The 12,574-nt window shown below is 35.2% G+C and overlaps 1 protein-coding gene across 4 annotated transcripts in view; it reads right to left on the bottom strand.

Annotated features, from left to right (window-relative positions):
• Positions 1 to 12,574, bottom strand: part of VPS13A (vacuolar protein sorting 13 homolog A) — a 256,431-nt gene that overhangs the window by 210,098 nt on the left and 33,759 nt on the right. For all 4 annotated transcript variants that reach the window (XR_006710274.1, XM_045469045.1, XM_045469046.1 and 1 more), the window contains exons 8-13: positions 12,330 to 12,389; positions 12,071 to 12,151; positions 8,327 to 8,384; positions 3,756 to 3,883; positions 3,446 to 3,552; positions 1,299 to 1,470 (exon numbers count right to left, since the gene is read on the bottom strand). Coding sequence is in view for 3 of the 4 variants with exons in the window: in XM_045469045.1 (XP_045325001.1) it covers positions 1,299 to 1,470; positions 3,446 to 3,552; positions 3,756 to 3,883; positions 8,327 to 8,384; positions 12,071 to 12,151; positions 12,330 to 12,389 (606 nt within the window). In the remaining variant the exon portion in view is untranslated. The remainder of the gene's footprint in view (positions 1 to 1,298; positions 1,471 to 3,445; positions 3,553 to 3,755; positions 3,884 to 8,326; positions 8,385 to 12,070; positions 12,152 to 12,329; positions 12,390 to 12,574) is intronic.

Here is a 12,574-nt window from a genome sequence, read left to right as displayed (position 1 = left end):
ATGATTCATAGACACATACTAAAAGGTATCATACAGGTACTGCTTAAAATGATTTTGGGGTTTTACTACAACAAGGGTAAACACATCAGTGTCACTTTCAACTAAAAATTATAAATCCTTCATATTATACGCACAGTTGGTGCCATCTTTAATATAAAGCAAGTCGATCTGTATACATTTAAAACTTATTTTGAAATTCTACATTTTCCAAAGTTTTTCTGGCTACTGAAATAAACTGAGATAAGCTAAATACTTCATCATATCAATACATTATTTCCATGATTGTTTTTAAGAATTTCATGCTAAAATCTTTTTATCCTCCCTAGGAGAAGCAAACATGACCTACTATCATCTAGAAAACAGCTTGACTCAGGATTCTACTATCCAGCAGACTTGTAGGATTCAGGTTAAGATCCAAAATAATAAGTAAGGAAATCTGTATCCATCCCAAAAGGCCTCTAAACCCAAGCATTCCTAATTAGTCTAAGTCTGCAGAAAGTGTCCCACCTCGAAATAAAAATAAAGCTCAGTCTTCAGGGAGCTCCTAATTGGAATCTGGCCTAGATTCAGAATGGTTAATTTCAAGAAGGTACCTTCCCTCAGTCTCCCTGAACTGAACTTTATCCCACAAAACAAGCCCATCTAGAATATACTATAATGCTAAAAGACTAGTATTTAGGGAGTTCTCAAGACAGATAATGAAACATAAAGTTGCTGGTTAAGACTAGAAATTCCACAAAATTAAGACAAAGAAGGCTCTCTGTACGGGTAAAAAGTTCAGGAAAGTCCATACAAGAGATGGTACTTAAGTAGAGCTTTAAGAATGAGTAAAAGTGGGAGAGAGAGAGAGAGATGAGGAAAGGCAGATGGACTTGGCTACAAACATAAGCATGGTATGTATAAAAGTCAAGAAATTTATTTAATTAACACCGTCAGATGTAACAGAGAAATAGAACAGTGACAGATAATGTAAGGCTTTGAAATAGAGACACAGAGAAGATTGGAATCAATGTAGCAAATGCTTTTTAGGCTTTTGAGGTTAAAAACGTCATAGTGTGAGACTTCAAACACTATTTGCATGAACCCAGATCTCCGCAGATTCAGAATACTCTTTAATTCCAACAGGTCACAGGAGAATATCACCAGAGCTCATGTCACCCAAGTAAATTAAGAACAGGAGTATGAAAAAGTCTAAGTTAAAAGACAGAGTCAGTCAAAATTGAAGTAGGAAGTGTTAGTCACTAAAAACGGAGGAGTTATGTAGCATAAAATGTTCAACTTTTTTTTTAAATGCTAACCTGCAAAGAGAGGAGAAGTTCACCAGTTGGCTTTTTAGTTGTTATCTTTTTTTTATACAGTTCTTTATACTGCTTCATTTTTTGCCTGTGTTCTCTAATATACTTCCATGACCACATCCGTAACCGGGGACAGACATTTACTTCCAGAATACCATGTATAGCATAAGTCCACCTATAGTAAAAAAACAAAAACAGAAACAAAACCCTACACTTAACACCCTCAAACCAACAGTAGGAAATAAAGTTACTTCCACTCCAAAACAACATATGCACCTATATAGTACACAGACTATCAAAATGGTGTACTGAGTATCTGATTTTTCCCAGCCCTATTTAAGACTACATTATTAATCTTACCTCCTTCCAAAGTGGAAATAAACAAAATCACTAAATTTTGTTACAAAAAATATAGCTCTACAGAAAAACTATAGAAATATTACTTGGCAAATAGCACTTTAGTCACCTGAATAGTAATTAAGAGTCAACTAAACTAAAAGTATTTCCAACTTCTAGAAACAGCAAGAGCTTAATAAGCGATTAAGACTTCTGAATTTAGAACATTTTTTAATGTTTATTTTTGGGGGGGAGGGGCAGAGAGAGAGGGAGACACAGAATCTGAAGTAGGATCCAGGCTCTCAGCTGTCAGCACAGAGCCCAACACAGGGCTCAAACTCACAGTGAGATCACGACCTGAGCTGAAATCAGATGCTTAACCAACTGAGCCACCCAGGCACTCCAAGACTTTGGAATTTAGAAAGGGGTTATACGTCATAGACACACATAACCCGACTTTCAAGTTCAATTATATAGGCTTAAGGTATCTAATACGAAAGTTTGGATTTTTTTTTAAAAAAGATATTGCTAGACACAAACTAGGATATTGTTTTTAATAATCCCAAAACTATAGTTAATGAATGGTATTCTAGTATCTCCTTTTATAAATTTTCTTAGCATCCCTTGGGGCGCCTGGGTGGCTCAGTCGGTTAAGCGTCCGACTTCAGCTCAGGTCATGATCTCACACTCCATGAGTTCGAGCCCCGCATCGGGCTCTGTGCTGACAGCTCAGAGCCTAAAGCCTGCGTCAGATTCTGCATCTCCCCCTCTCTCTGCCCCTCCTCTGCTCATGCTCTGTTTCAAAAATAAATAAAAACATTAAAAACAAATTTTTTTAATTTTCTTAGAATCCCTTAACTCAATTTAACATAATAAGCAAAAGCCACAAATCAAACAGTTTCTATCTGTCCTTTAAGAATATCTTAAAAAGTTATTCTTAAAGTCAATAAATTCACTTTTATTATAAATTTTATTTATAATAAATTTATTATAAATTTTATTTATAATAAATTTTATTATATATTATAAATTTAAAAAATTAGATCAAGCAATTCTACTTCTGGGTATTTATGTGAAGGAAATGAAAACACTAGTACAAAAACATATGTACCCTGAGTATTCACTGTGGCATTAATAACAATAGTCAAAATATGGAAACAACCTAAGTGTCCATCAATGAATAAATGGATAAAGAAAATGTGGTGTGTATGTATACACATATACATATGTGTATACATACACACCCACATATACACCTATACATATGTGTATACATACACACCCACACACATGCAATGGAATATTATTCAGTGCTAAAAAGGAATGAATCTTGCTATTTGTGACAACATAGATGGACCTTGAGGACATTATGCTAAGTGAAATTAGACAAAGAACGATCAACACTGTATGATCTCACTTATATATGGTATCTCAAAAAACAAAAATAAAAAAACTGAGTTCATAAATACAGAGTACAGACTGGTAGATGACAGAGATGAGGCATAGGCAGTGGTTAAAATGGGTGAAGGGGATTAAAAGATCCAAACTTCCAGTTATAAAATAAGTCATGAGGATATAATGTACTGCATGGCAACAATAGTTAATACTATACTGCATATTTGAAAGTTGCTAGGAGATCATAAAAACTCTGAAGGAAAAAATTTTGTCATTTTATCTGGTGATGGAGGTTAACCAGGCTTACTGTGGTCATCAGTTCACAACATATACATTCATTATAATTGAATCATTATAAACCTTAAACTAATGTAGTATGTCAAATTATACCTCAATTAAAAAAAACTAAGCCATATTACCATTCTCTGGCATGATAGTGAAGAGGTACATCAGGTTTGAATTTCCTATATGGCAGATTTTGCGTCATCATATCAACTGACTCAAGAAGCTCCATAATGCTGAAATACTAAAGAATGAAAATATTAAGTCTATTAAATGTTTCAGATTTTGTGTTCAACTGTTTAAAAAGTTAAATGTTACTCTAAGACACTGTGGATTTCTGAAATACATTTAAAAATCTTAGTTCTGAAAAATAAATATTAAAAAGTATCTTAGTTCTGCTTTTATCAAATTATAACTCAATTCAAAATTTCATTTTAAAAAAATCACCTGTGGTTTATTAAATTCAATTGCTATCTCATGTAACTCAACTTCCAGGTTTATCTTGGGTGCAGAGAAGTCAAAATCCGATCGCCGATTCATCTGAAGTTTGGCATTAGCAGATATGGGGCGAAACACTGGAAAATAATGCAAATTAAAAAAAAAAATTTTATATATACCTCTTCTTATTTTTTTAATATATGAAATTTATTGTCAAATTGGTTTCCATACAATACCCAGTGCTCATCCCAAAAGATGCCCTCTTCAATACCCATCACCCACCCTCTCCTCCCTCCCACCCCCCATTCAGCCCTCAGTTTGTTCTCATTTTTTAAGAGTCTCTTATGCTTTGGCTCTCTCCCACTCTAACCTTTTTTTTTTTCCTTCCCCTCCCCCATGGGTTCCTGTTAAGTTTCTCAGGATCCACATAAGAGCGAAAACATATGGTACCCTATGACCCAGCAGTAGCACTGCTAGAAATTTACCCAAGGGATACAGGAGTACTGATGCATAGAGGCACTTGTACCCCAATGTTTATAGCAGCACTCTCAACAACAGCCAAATTATGGAAAGAACCTAAATGTCTATCAACTGACGAATGGATAAAGAAATTGTGGTTTATATACACAATGGAGTACTATGTGGCAATGAGAAAGAATGAAATATGACCCTTTGTAGCAACGTGGACGGAACTGGAGAGTGTGATGCTAAGTGAAATAAGCCTTACAGAGAAAGGCAAATTTTAAAAATTTAAATTGAGTTATATTTCAAGAGTCTCTAAGTACTAAAGGGATGGAGTTGAAAATATGATTTTCATTTCTTATACTCTTTCTACTTTCCCAGGTTTGCACACTGCTATAATTCGGTTAGATAAACTGTCAATTAAAAGATTCTTTTATCTTTTTCCTAACTATAATTTATATTTTCTTAAGTAAACAGACTAACTGAAATTCCCCTCAAAACATCAACATAACCCTTAAAGACAGGAACACTCTCTAAAAGGCAAAAATAGTGTAAAAAATGTTGACAAAAATACACAGTTTTAAAAGAATTACATTCAAAATGCTAAGAGGAAAGAGATTTTATTTAAACACTGACTTCTACTATAGAATTATAATTTTTGAATTTCTGGTCAGTTTCTATGTATCCATCTGCCTCCTTTTGACTTGTAAAAGGAGATTTGAGAAGATGAGTGAGAGTTTACCCAGGATAACCTTCCTGGCTCAACCCATAATCTAAGACAGATTAAACTAAACCTTTTATATTTAGTATCAAAAAAGGATAACAATATTCTTGCAAAGGGAGGCCAGTAGTAGCTCAATCTATAGAGAGATCAACTATTAAATTATCAGCTAATCTGTGTAAGAACATAGTACATTCCTCTGGTTTTAATCATCCCCAAGGCACAGCACTTAATTTTTTCACATTGAGCATTCAAATGTACTCAACATATTATACTCAATTATATACATATGTTGAACTTGAATAAAACAAGAAGATATTCCACAATAGGAGACTGGTTAAATTCATCATGGTACATCCATACAATAAAATGCCACACAGTGAAAAATAAGAAAAACTTATATATAAATGGAAGGATACGTACAAAGCAATAAACCACTAAAATGATTCCTCTCCCCCACCTTTCTCATGTTACATGGAAGACTACACAACTCCCATACCCTCCCTGGTTACAATCTCTATCCATCCCTGGGTTACAATCTCTCCTACCTCTCTCTGATTTTAGCTCCTGGCAACTCTAATTTCCAAGTGATTTCCATATACAAATGCTCTTTCCAAAACCAAAGCCTCTCAGAACCTTGGACTCCTACCCCTTACTTCATCCACTAAACCTCATCATGCCCATAGCCCCGCCCTCTCCATAAATTCAGTCTCAAGCACCCAACTCTCCTACCTCCACCACGTACCTCTCTAGTATTCTGATACCAAACCTCCAGGTCCTGTGGAACCTAACACTCATTGATCCTATTCTTTCTCTGTCCTTCACCTCCGCCTCATGTCCTCAGTTCCCTCCCCACCCTATTAAAATTCTATGATCGGTTATGTTTATCATTGCCCTGCATTCACTCTTCATTCCTTTGTCCTTCTCACTTTTGTCAGTGATCAGGCAAAACCCTAATTCTGCATAAAACCCCTCACCATGTATTCTACACCTATAATCTACCACAGAAGTTGAATTTTATCAGGGAAAAAAAAATTACACTGTCACACAGATCGGCCTTACTAGGTCATAAATCCCACAGTTCCTCAATGTTGTTGAGAAATCATACAACATTTAGTCAAGGACAGGCCAAATCCATACCCACAGCATGTTTTTGCACAAGCAGTGAACTAGGAATGATTGTTACACTTTTACACGGTTGTTTAAAGGAAAAAAGAAAAATATGCGACAGAGGCTGTATACACATGGCCTTCAAACTGAAAAATACTTAATTTACTACATGGCCCTTAAAAAAAAAAATTGCCCAACCCCTACCCTATCTCAGTGGCTCTCAAAATTTGGTATTAATCAAAATCACCAAGAAAGCCTATTAAAACATAGATTGCCAAGGTTCACTCTCAGAGGTTCCGATTCTGGGATGAGCCCTAGGATTTACATTGCTAACAAGTTTCCAAGTAATACTGATGCTGCTAGTCTGAACTGCACTTTGAGAACACGGTTCTAGTCAATTCTCTCTCCCGTTAACCTACATGGGTATTTCACAGCCTTTCCTCCCTCCAAAAACCTCCCAACACCTCACATATTAAGAAGTAAGAGCTCATCAAAGAAATTCCATAAACTATCACCATCTCTACTGCCCACCCAGTATCAGGACTTGTGTCTCACGCCTGAAATCTGTCTTATGATTGAACTAATCATGTTCTCTGTGTGGAAAAGCACTCCACTTGTGCATGAGATCCTATCCCCTTTTACCCACATCAATAAAGAAATTATCCCTTCTCTATCTTGCTTCATTTATTCATGTTCTACAGATGATTCTCATCTCAACCTATGAATAAGCTGTTGACTCTCCCATTAAATAAAAAAAAAAGCCTTCAGTCCTCCTTCCCTCTCCAACAGGTATGCCAATTATCAATTTATTATCTGTGAACTCTGAATTCATCCTTCATTGTCTATTCTAAAAACTAGACTTGGGCCCTTGAAATATTTTTTACCAGCTAGCATAATACTAATCTTTATCAGTAGAGGGCGCCGGAGAGATACTGTAAGAGGAGTTATGTTTGCTGGTTCTAATGTGCTCATTCCACAGACTCCTGCACTGCCATGGTTTTTCCACCACCCAGCTCCCACAAAATGGCTCCTACAGAATTCTGCTCCTTCAGCGTCCCACTCCTACAGTATGACAGCAGCTCCTACACTATGACAGACTTCTTCAGCACCAGCCTCCTGAACTGCACGGTGACTAGCAGCAGCCAGCAAATTCTCCCAGCACCCTAATGCAGTTCTACAGTGAAGTGCCTCCCACAGGACAAATCTCTATGAGAATCCATAAAGTTCCTGAGGGTGAATTTCCAACAAGTTTAGAGACTTTCCTGGCAATCGGTGAGCCCTGGTCACATAGATCTCTATGCTGAGGCAGGCAGACCCTCTTCTCTGGGCACTCCATCTTAGTCCTAGGGTAGGGGCAATTCCTTCTACTATTCCTTTTTTTCTTTAGAGTTCTCTCTACTTGTTAGCGAATCCTTTGTGATTCCAATCCCCTGTTGCAGTCATTTTTTATATTAAACTTCCCCTGCTCAAATTACTGTGTGGTTTCTCTCTCATCAGGTCCTATCGCAGCAGGAAATGACAGCAGGGCAAAGGAGAATAAGTCAAACCTAAGTGACAGACAGGAGAATCATCAATACACATGACAAGAAATCTCATCTGTTCCTAATGTTCCCTTTGATGAAAATAATCTAGAAAATAAAACCAAAACCATGAAATTGATAGTTTAAGAGTGAAAACAAGACTCAACTTTAGGAAATTAATAAAGTATAATCATGAAGGTAGAAGAATACAGCAAAGAATCACTGAAGACATCAGACGACCAAAGCTAATAAAGAAGTTACCCACTCACCAATCAGTATTTACGGAGTACCTACAGAGTACAAGAAATGCTACTCCTTTCAACTTGAAATTTTACTCATTTCTGAAAAGTACATGTTCATTTCAGAAAATTTGGAACCAAATGCAAGTATGGAGAAGAAAAGTTTTAAATATACATTTTAAAAATAGTAAGATTACACTACAGACTATGGCAGCTAGCCTTATTAAACTGTATTTGCCATTTAAAATGTCTTAACATTATAATTATTATGAATAGTCCTTAGAGATTTACCACATTTATTACATCCTCTCTCAGGACATTTTTCTTTCCTATAGTTTTGAAATATAGCAAAAAGTTCCCCAACAATGAAGGGCATTGAACAGATAGCTGTTTTATTTGTGCATATGTATTATAAATACCTTGACTTATATGACAAAATTAACATGAAACATCACAGTGACATTAACAATGTTCATTAAAATTTATACCAATTACTTTAATTGTACTTATTTTATAAAATGTACTTACCAAAATCATAACCTTCTGGAACAATATTTTTATTGACAATACCATTCCTCAAGCTGTCCTATTAAAAGACAAACTGCTTTTATTTATATTCATGCCAACAGATCTTTATTCTACAAAATCCTACCATATGCAAAAAAAAAAAAAAAAAAGCTGAAAAACAATTTAAAAAATAAAAAACTCAAACTTAGGAGGACTTAGCTATGGAAAATATTAAACTGGTTAGACAATATCCCATTAAACTACTACTATTAAAGAATGTTCTAGGAACTATTTGAATATATGTGTGTTTTTATATATTTGTGTACAGACACATATATAAAATTTGACAAAATTCAACATCCATTTATGATAAAGAATCTTAAGAAAGTGGGAATGAAGGAAATACACCTTAACATAAGAAAGGCCATATATGACAATCCCACAGCTAACATCATGCTCAATAGTTAAAACCTGAAAGCTTTTCCTCTAACATTAGGAACGAGACAAAGATGCCCACTACTCTTGCCACTTTTATTCAGCACAGAATTAGAAGTCCTAGCCAGAGCAATTAGGCAAGAAAAAGAATGTAAGGCATCCAAATTGGAAAGGAAGAAATAAAACTATCACTGTTTGCAGATGATATAACATTCTATATAGAAAACCCTACAGACTCCACCAAAAACTGTTAAAACTAATTAATTCAGTAAAATTGTAGGATACAAAATTAACATACAGAAATCTACTGCATTTCTACATACTAATAATGAAGTAGCAGAAAGAGAAATTGATAAAACAATCCAATTTACAATTACATCAAAAGGAATAAAATACATAGGAATAAATTAAACCAAGGAAGCCAAAGACTTGTACACCAAAAACTGTAAGACACTGAAGAGACAAACTAAAAATGCCAAAAAAAGGGACCATATTCCATGCTCCATATTTCAAGATACATTGTTAAAAAGTCCATACTAGCCAAAGCAATCTACAAATCCAATGCAATCCCTGTCAAATTTCCAATGGCATTATTCACAGAAATAGAATGATCCTAATATAAGTATGAAACCACAACAGACCTCAAAAACCAAAGTAATCTTGAGAAAGAACCTGGAGATATCACAAGCCTTGATTTCAAATTCTATTCAAAACTACAGTAATCAAAACAGTATGGTATTGGCATAAAAACGGACACACAAATTAATGGCATAGAATAAAGAGCCCAGAAATATATCCATGCATATGTATGGTCAATTAATTTCCACAAAGAAGCCAAAAATGTACAGTGGGGAAAGGAGAGTCTCTTCAATATGTGGTTGTTTGGAAAACTGGACAGCCACATGCAAGAAAATGAAACTGGACCACTACCTTAGACCATACACAAAATTAACTCAAAATAGATTAAAGACCTGAAGCCATAAAAATCCTGAAAGAAAAGATAGGCAGTAAGTACCTTGACACTGGTCTTGCCGATGACATTTTGGACCTGACACCAAAAGAAAACTAAAGAAAAACAAGTGGATGGGAATGCAAGCTGGTGCAGCCACTCTGGAAAACAGTATGGAGGTTCCTCAGAAAACTAAAAATAGAACTACCCTACCACCCAGCAATGGCACAACTAGGCATTTATCCCTGGGATACAGGTGTGCTGTTTCAAAGGGACACATGTACCCCAATATTTATAGTATAAATATACATATACATAGTATATATACACAACATACGATTACTCGGCAATCAAAAAGAATGAAATCTTGCCATTTCCAACTACATGGAGGGAGCTAGAGGGTATTACGCTAAGTGAAATTAGTCAGAGAAAGACAAAAGTCATATGACTTCACTCATATGAGCACTTTATGAGACAAAACAGATGAACATAAGGGAAGGGAAACAAACATAATAGAAAAACAGGGAGAGACTCAAATATGGAGAACAAACTGAGGGTTACTGGAGGGGTTGTGGGTGGAGGGGGTGGGCTAAATGGGTAAGGGGCATTAAGGAATCTACTACTGAGATCATTGTTGCACTATATGCTAACTAATTTGGATGTAAACTTAAAAAATTTTTAATTTAAAAAGAAGAAAAAAAAAAACAAAAGTAAGTTGAACACATCAAACTAAAAAGATTCTACAAAGCAAAGGAAGCCATCAATATAATGAACAGGCAACCTACTGAAGAGGAGAAGATATATGCAAATCATTTATCAGACGAGTGGTCAATATGCAAAATATATGAAGAACTCCTATAACCCAATTTCAGAGAAATAATCCAATTAAAAAATGGGCAGAGGATTGGAAAAGACATTTTCCGGACAGATGGCCAACAGATACATGAAAAGGTACTCAACACCACTTATCATCAGGGGAATGCAAATCAAAACCAACTAACACCTGTTAGAATGGTTATTAACTTTTTTCCAAAGTAGGCTCCATGCCTAGCATGGAGCCCAACACGGGGATGCTTAACTGGCAGAGGCACCCAGGTACCCTAAAACGGTTATTATCGAAATAACACGTGTTGGCAAGGATGTGGAGAAAATTGAACTCTTACACACTGTGGGTAGAAATATCAATAGATGCAACCCCTATAGAAAAGAGTATGGAGGGTCTTCAAAAAATTAAAAGGAGAACTACCATATGATCCAACAATTCCACTGCTGAACATTTACCCAAAGAAAAGAAAAACATGAGCCAGAAAAGATATGTGCACCTCCATGTTCACTGCAGCATTAATTCTAATAGCTAAAATATGGAAAAGACCTACATGTCTATTGATAGATGAATGGAGAAAGAAAATATAGTATAAATACACAGTGGAGTATCATTCAGCCATTAAAATGAAGGAAATCTTACCATCAGCAACATGGATGAACCTTGAGGCCTTATGCTAAGTGAAATAAGTCAGAGAGACATATACCCTATGACCTTACACGTAGAATGCTTAAAAAAAATTAAAAATAAAAATGAAAAAAAAGCCAAGCTCATACTCATGGGTACAGAGAACAGATTGGTGGTTGTCAGAGTGGGAAATATGCATAATGTGTAAACAGAATCGAAAGGTAAGAACTTCTTGTTATAAAACAAGTCAGTTATGAGGATGTATGTAATGTACAACATGGCAACTATAGTTAGTAATATCATATTGTACATTTTTTTAAAGTTATTTTGAGATAGTGAGCAAACAATAGTGGGGGAAGGACAGAGAGACAGAAAGAGACAGAGAGAGGGAGGGAGGGAGAGAAAGAATCCCAAGTAGGCTCCATGCTCAGTGCTGAGTCCGACACAGGGCTTGATTCCACAAATTGGGAGATCATGACCTAAGCCAAAATTAAAAGTCGAACATTCAACAGACTGAGCCACCCAGGTGTCCCTCATATTGCATATTATAAGTTACTGAGAGAGTAAATCTTAAAAGTACTCATTAAAAGTTTTGAGATTAACTATGTACAGTAATGGATGTTAGACTTATTGTAATCATTTCACGTTATATACAAATGCTGAACCATTACCGTGCACACGTGAAATTATGTATATATATGTAAATATAATTGTCAATTATACAAAATCGTCAATTATAGAAAAAAATGGGTCTATACACATTTGTGTACAGGCACATATATATTCACATATTTCTGTAAATGCTGCTAATGGATTTTGTCTAGGAAAAAAGACCACAAACTACGGTATGTTAATAAATGACGATGAATAAAACCAAATGCAAAATATACTAACAAAAGCATATATACACATCCCAAAAAGATTTACTTACCAATGATTCATCATAATCATTAAGGTAAAACAACTGAGACTTCACATTCCAATAGGCAAAAAGGTTATCCAATCGGATTAACTGAAAATAAATCAAGTTTATTACACATCTCATTTTCTTTAAATGATAAACATACGCTATTTTCAGAAGTCTCAAATCACTGAATCATATAATCAAGTTAAGCAAGTAAAAACTCACACGAATCCTTAATAAAAGTCTTTTTTATCAAGTCTATGGGTTGACAGGATATTTATTTTACCTTACGAAAGAGTTTCTCAGTTTCATCATGTAAACATGGAATCCAGAATTGATCAGTTGTCTGAAAATAAAAACAGTGAAAGTGTCATAACACATGAAATGGCTGACTGATAAATTGTTATCAACATGACCTTGACCAATTTCCCATGAAAATGTCCTTGAAAACCTTCAGTGAAAGGATATTAACCACAACAAAGTCTCTGTTTTCAAAGAGCTCACTGGTGACTGAAAAAGCAAACAAGTCAA

The sequence above is a fragment of the Leopardus geoffroyi genome, chromosome D4 (genome assembly GCF_018350155.1).
Source record: "Leopardus geoffroyi isolate Oge1 chromosome D4, O.geoffroyi_Oge1_pat1.0, whole genome shotgun sequence".
Lineage (NCBI taxonomy): Eukaryota > Metazoa > Chordata > Mammalia > Carnivora > Felidae > Leopardus > Leopardus geoffroyi.
Note: the sequence above shows the minus strand (reverse complement) of the source record. Positions and strands in the feature narration are given on the sequence as shown.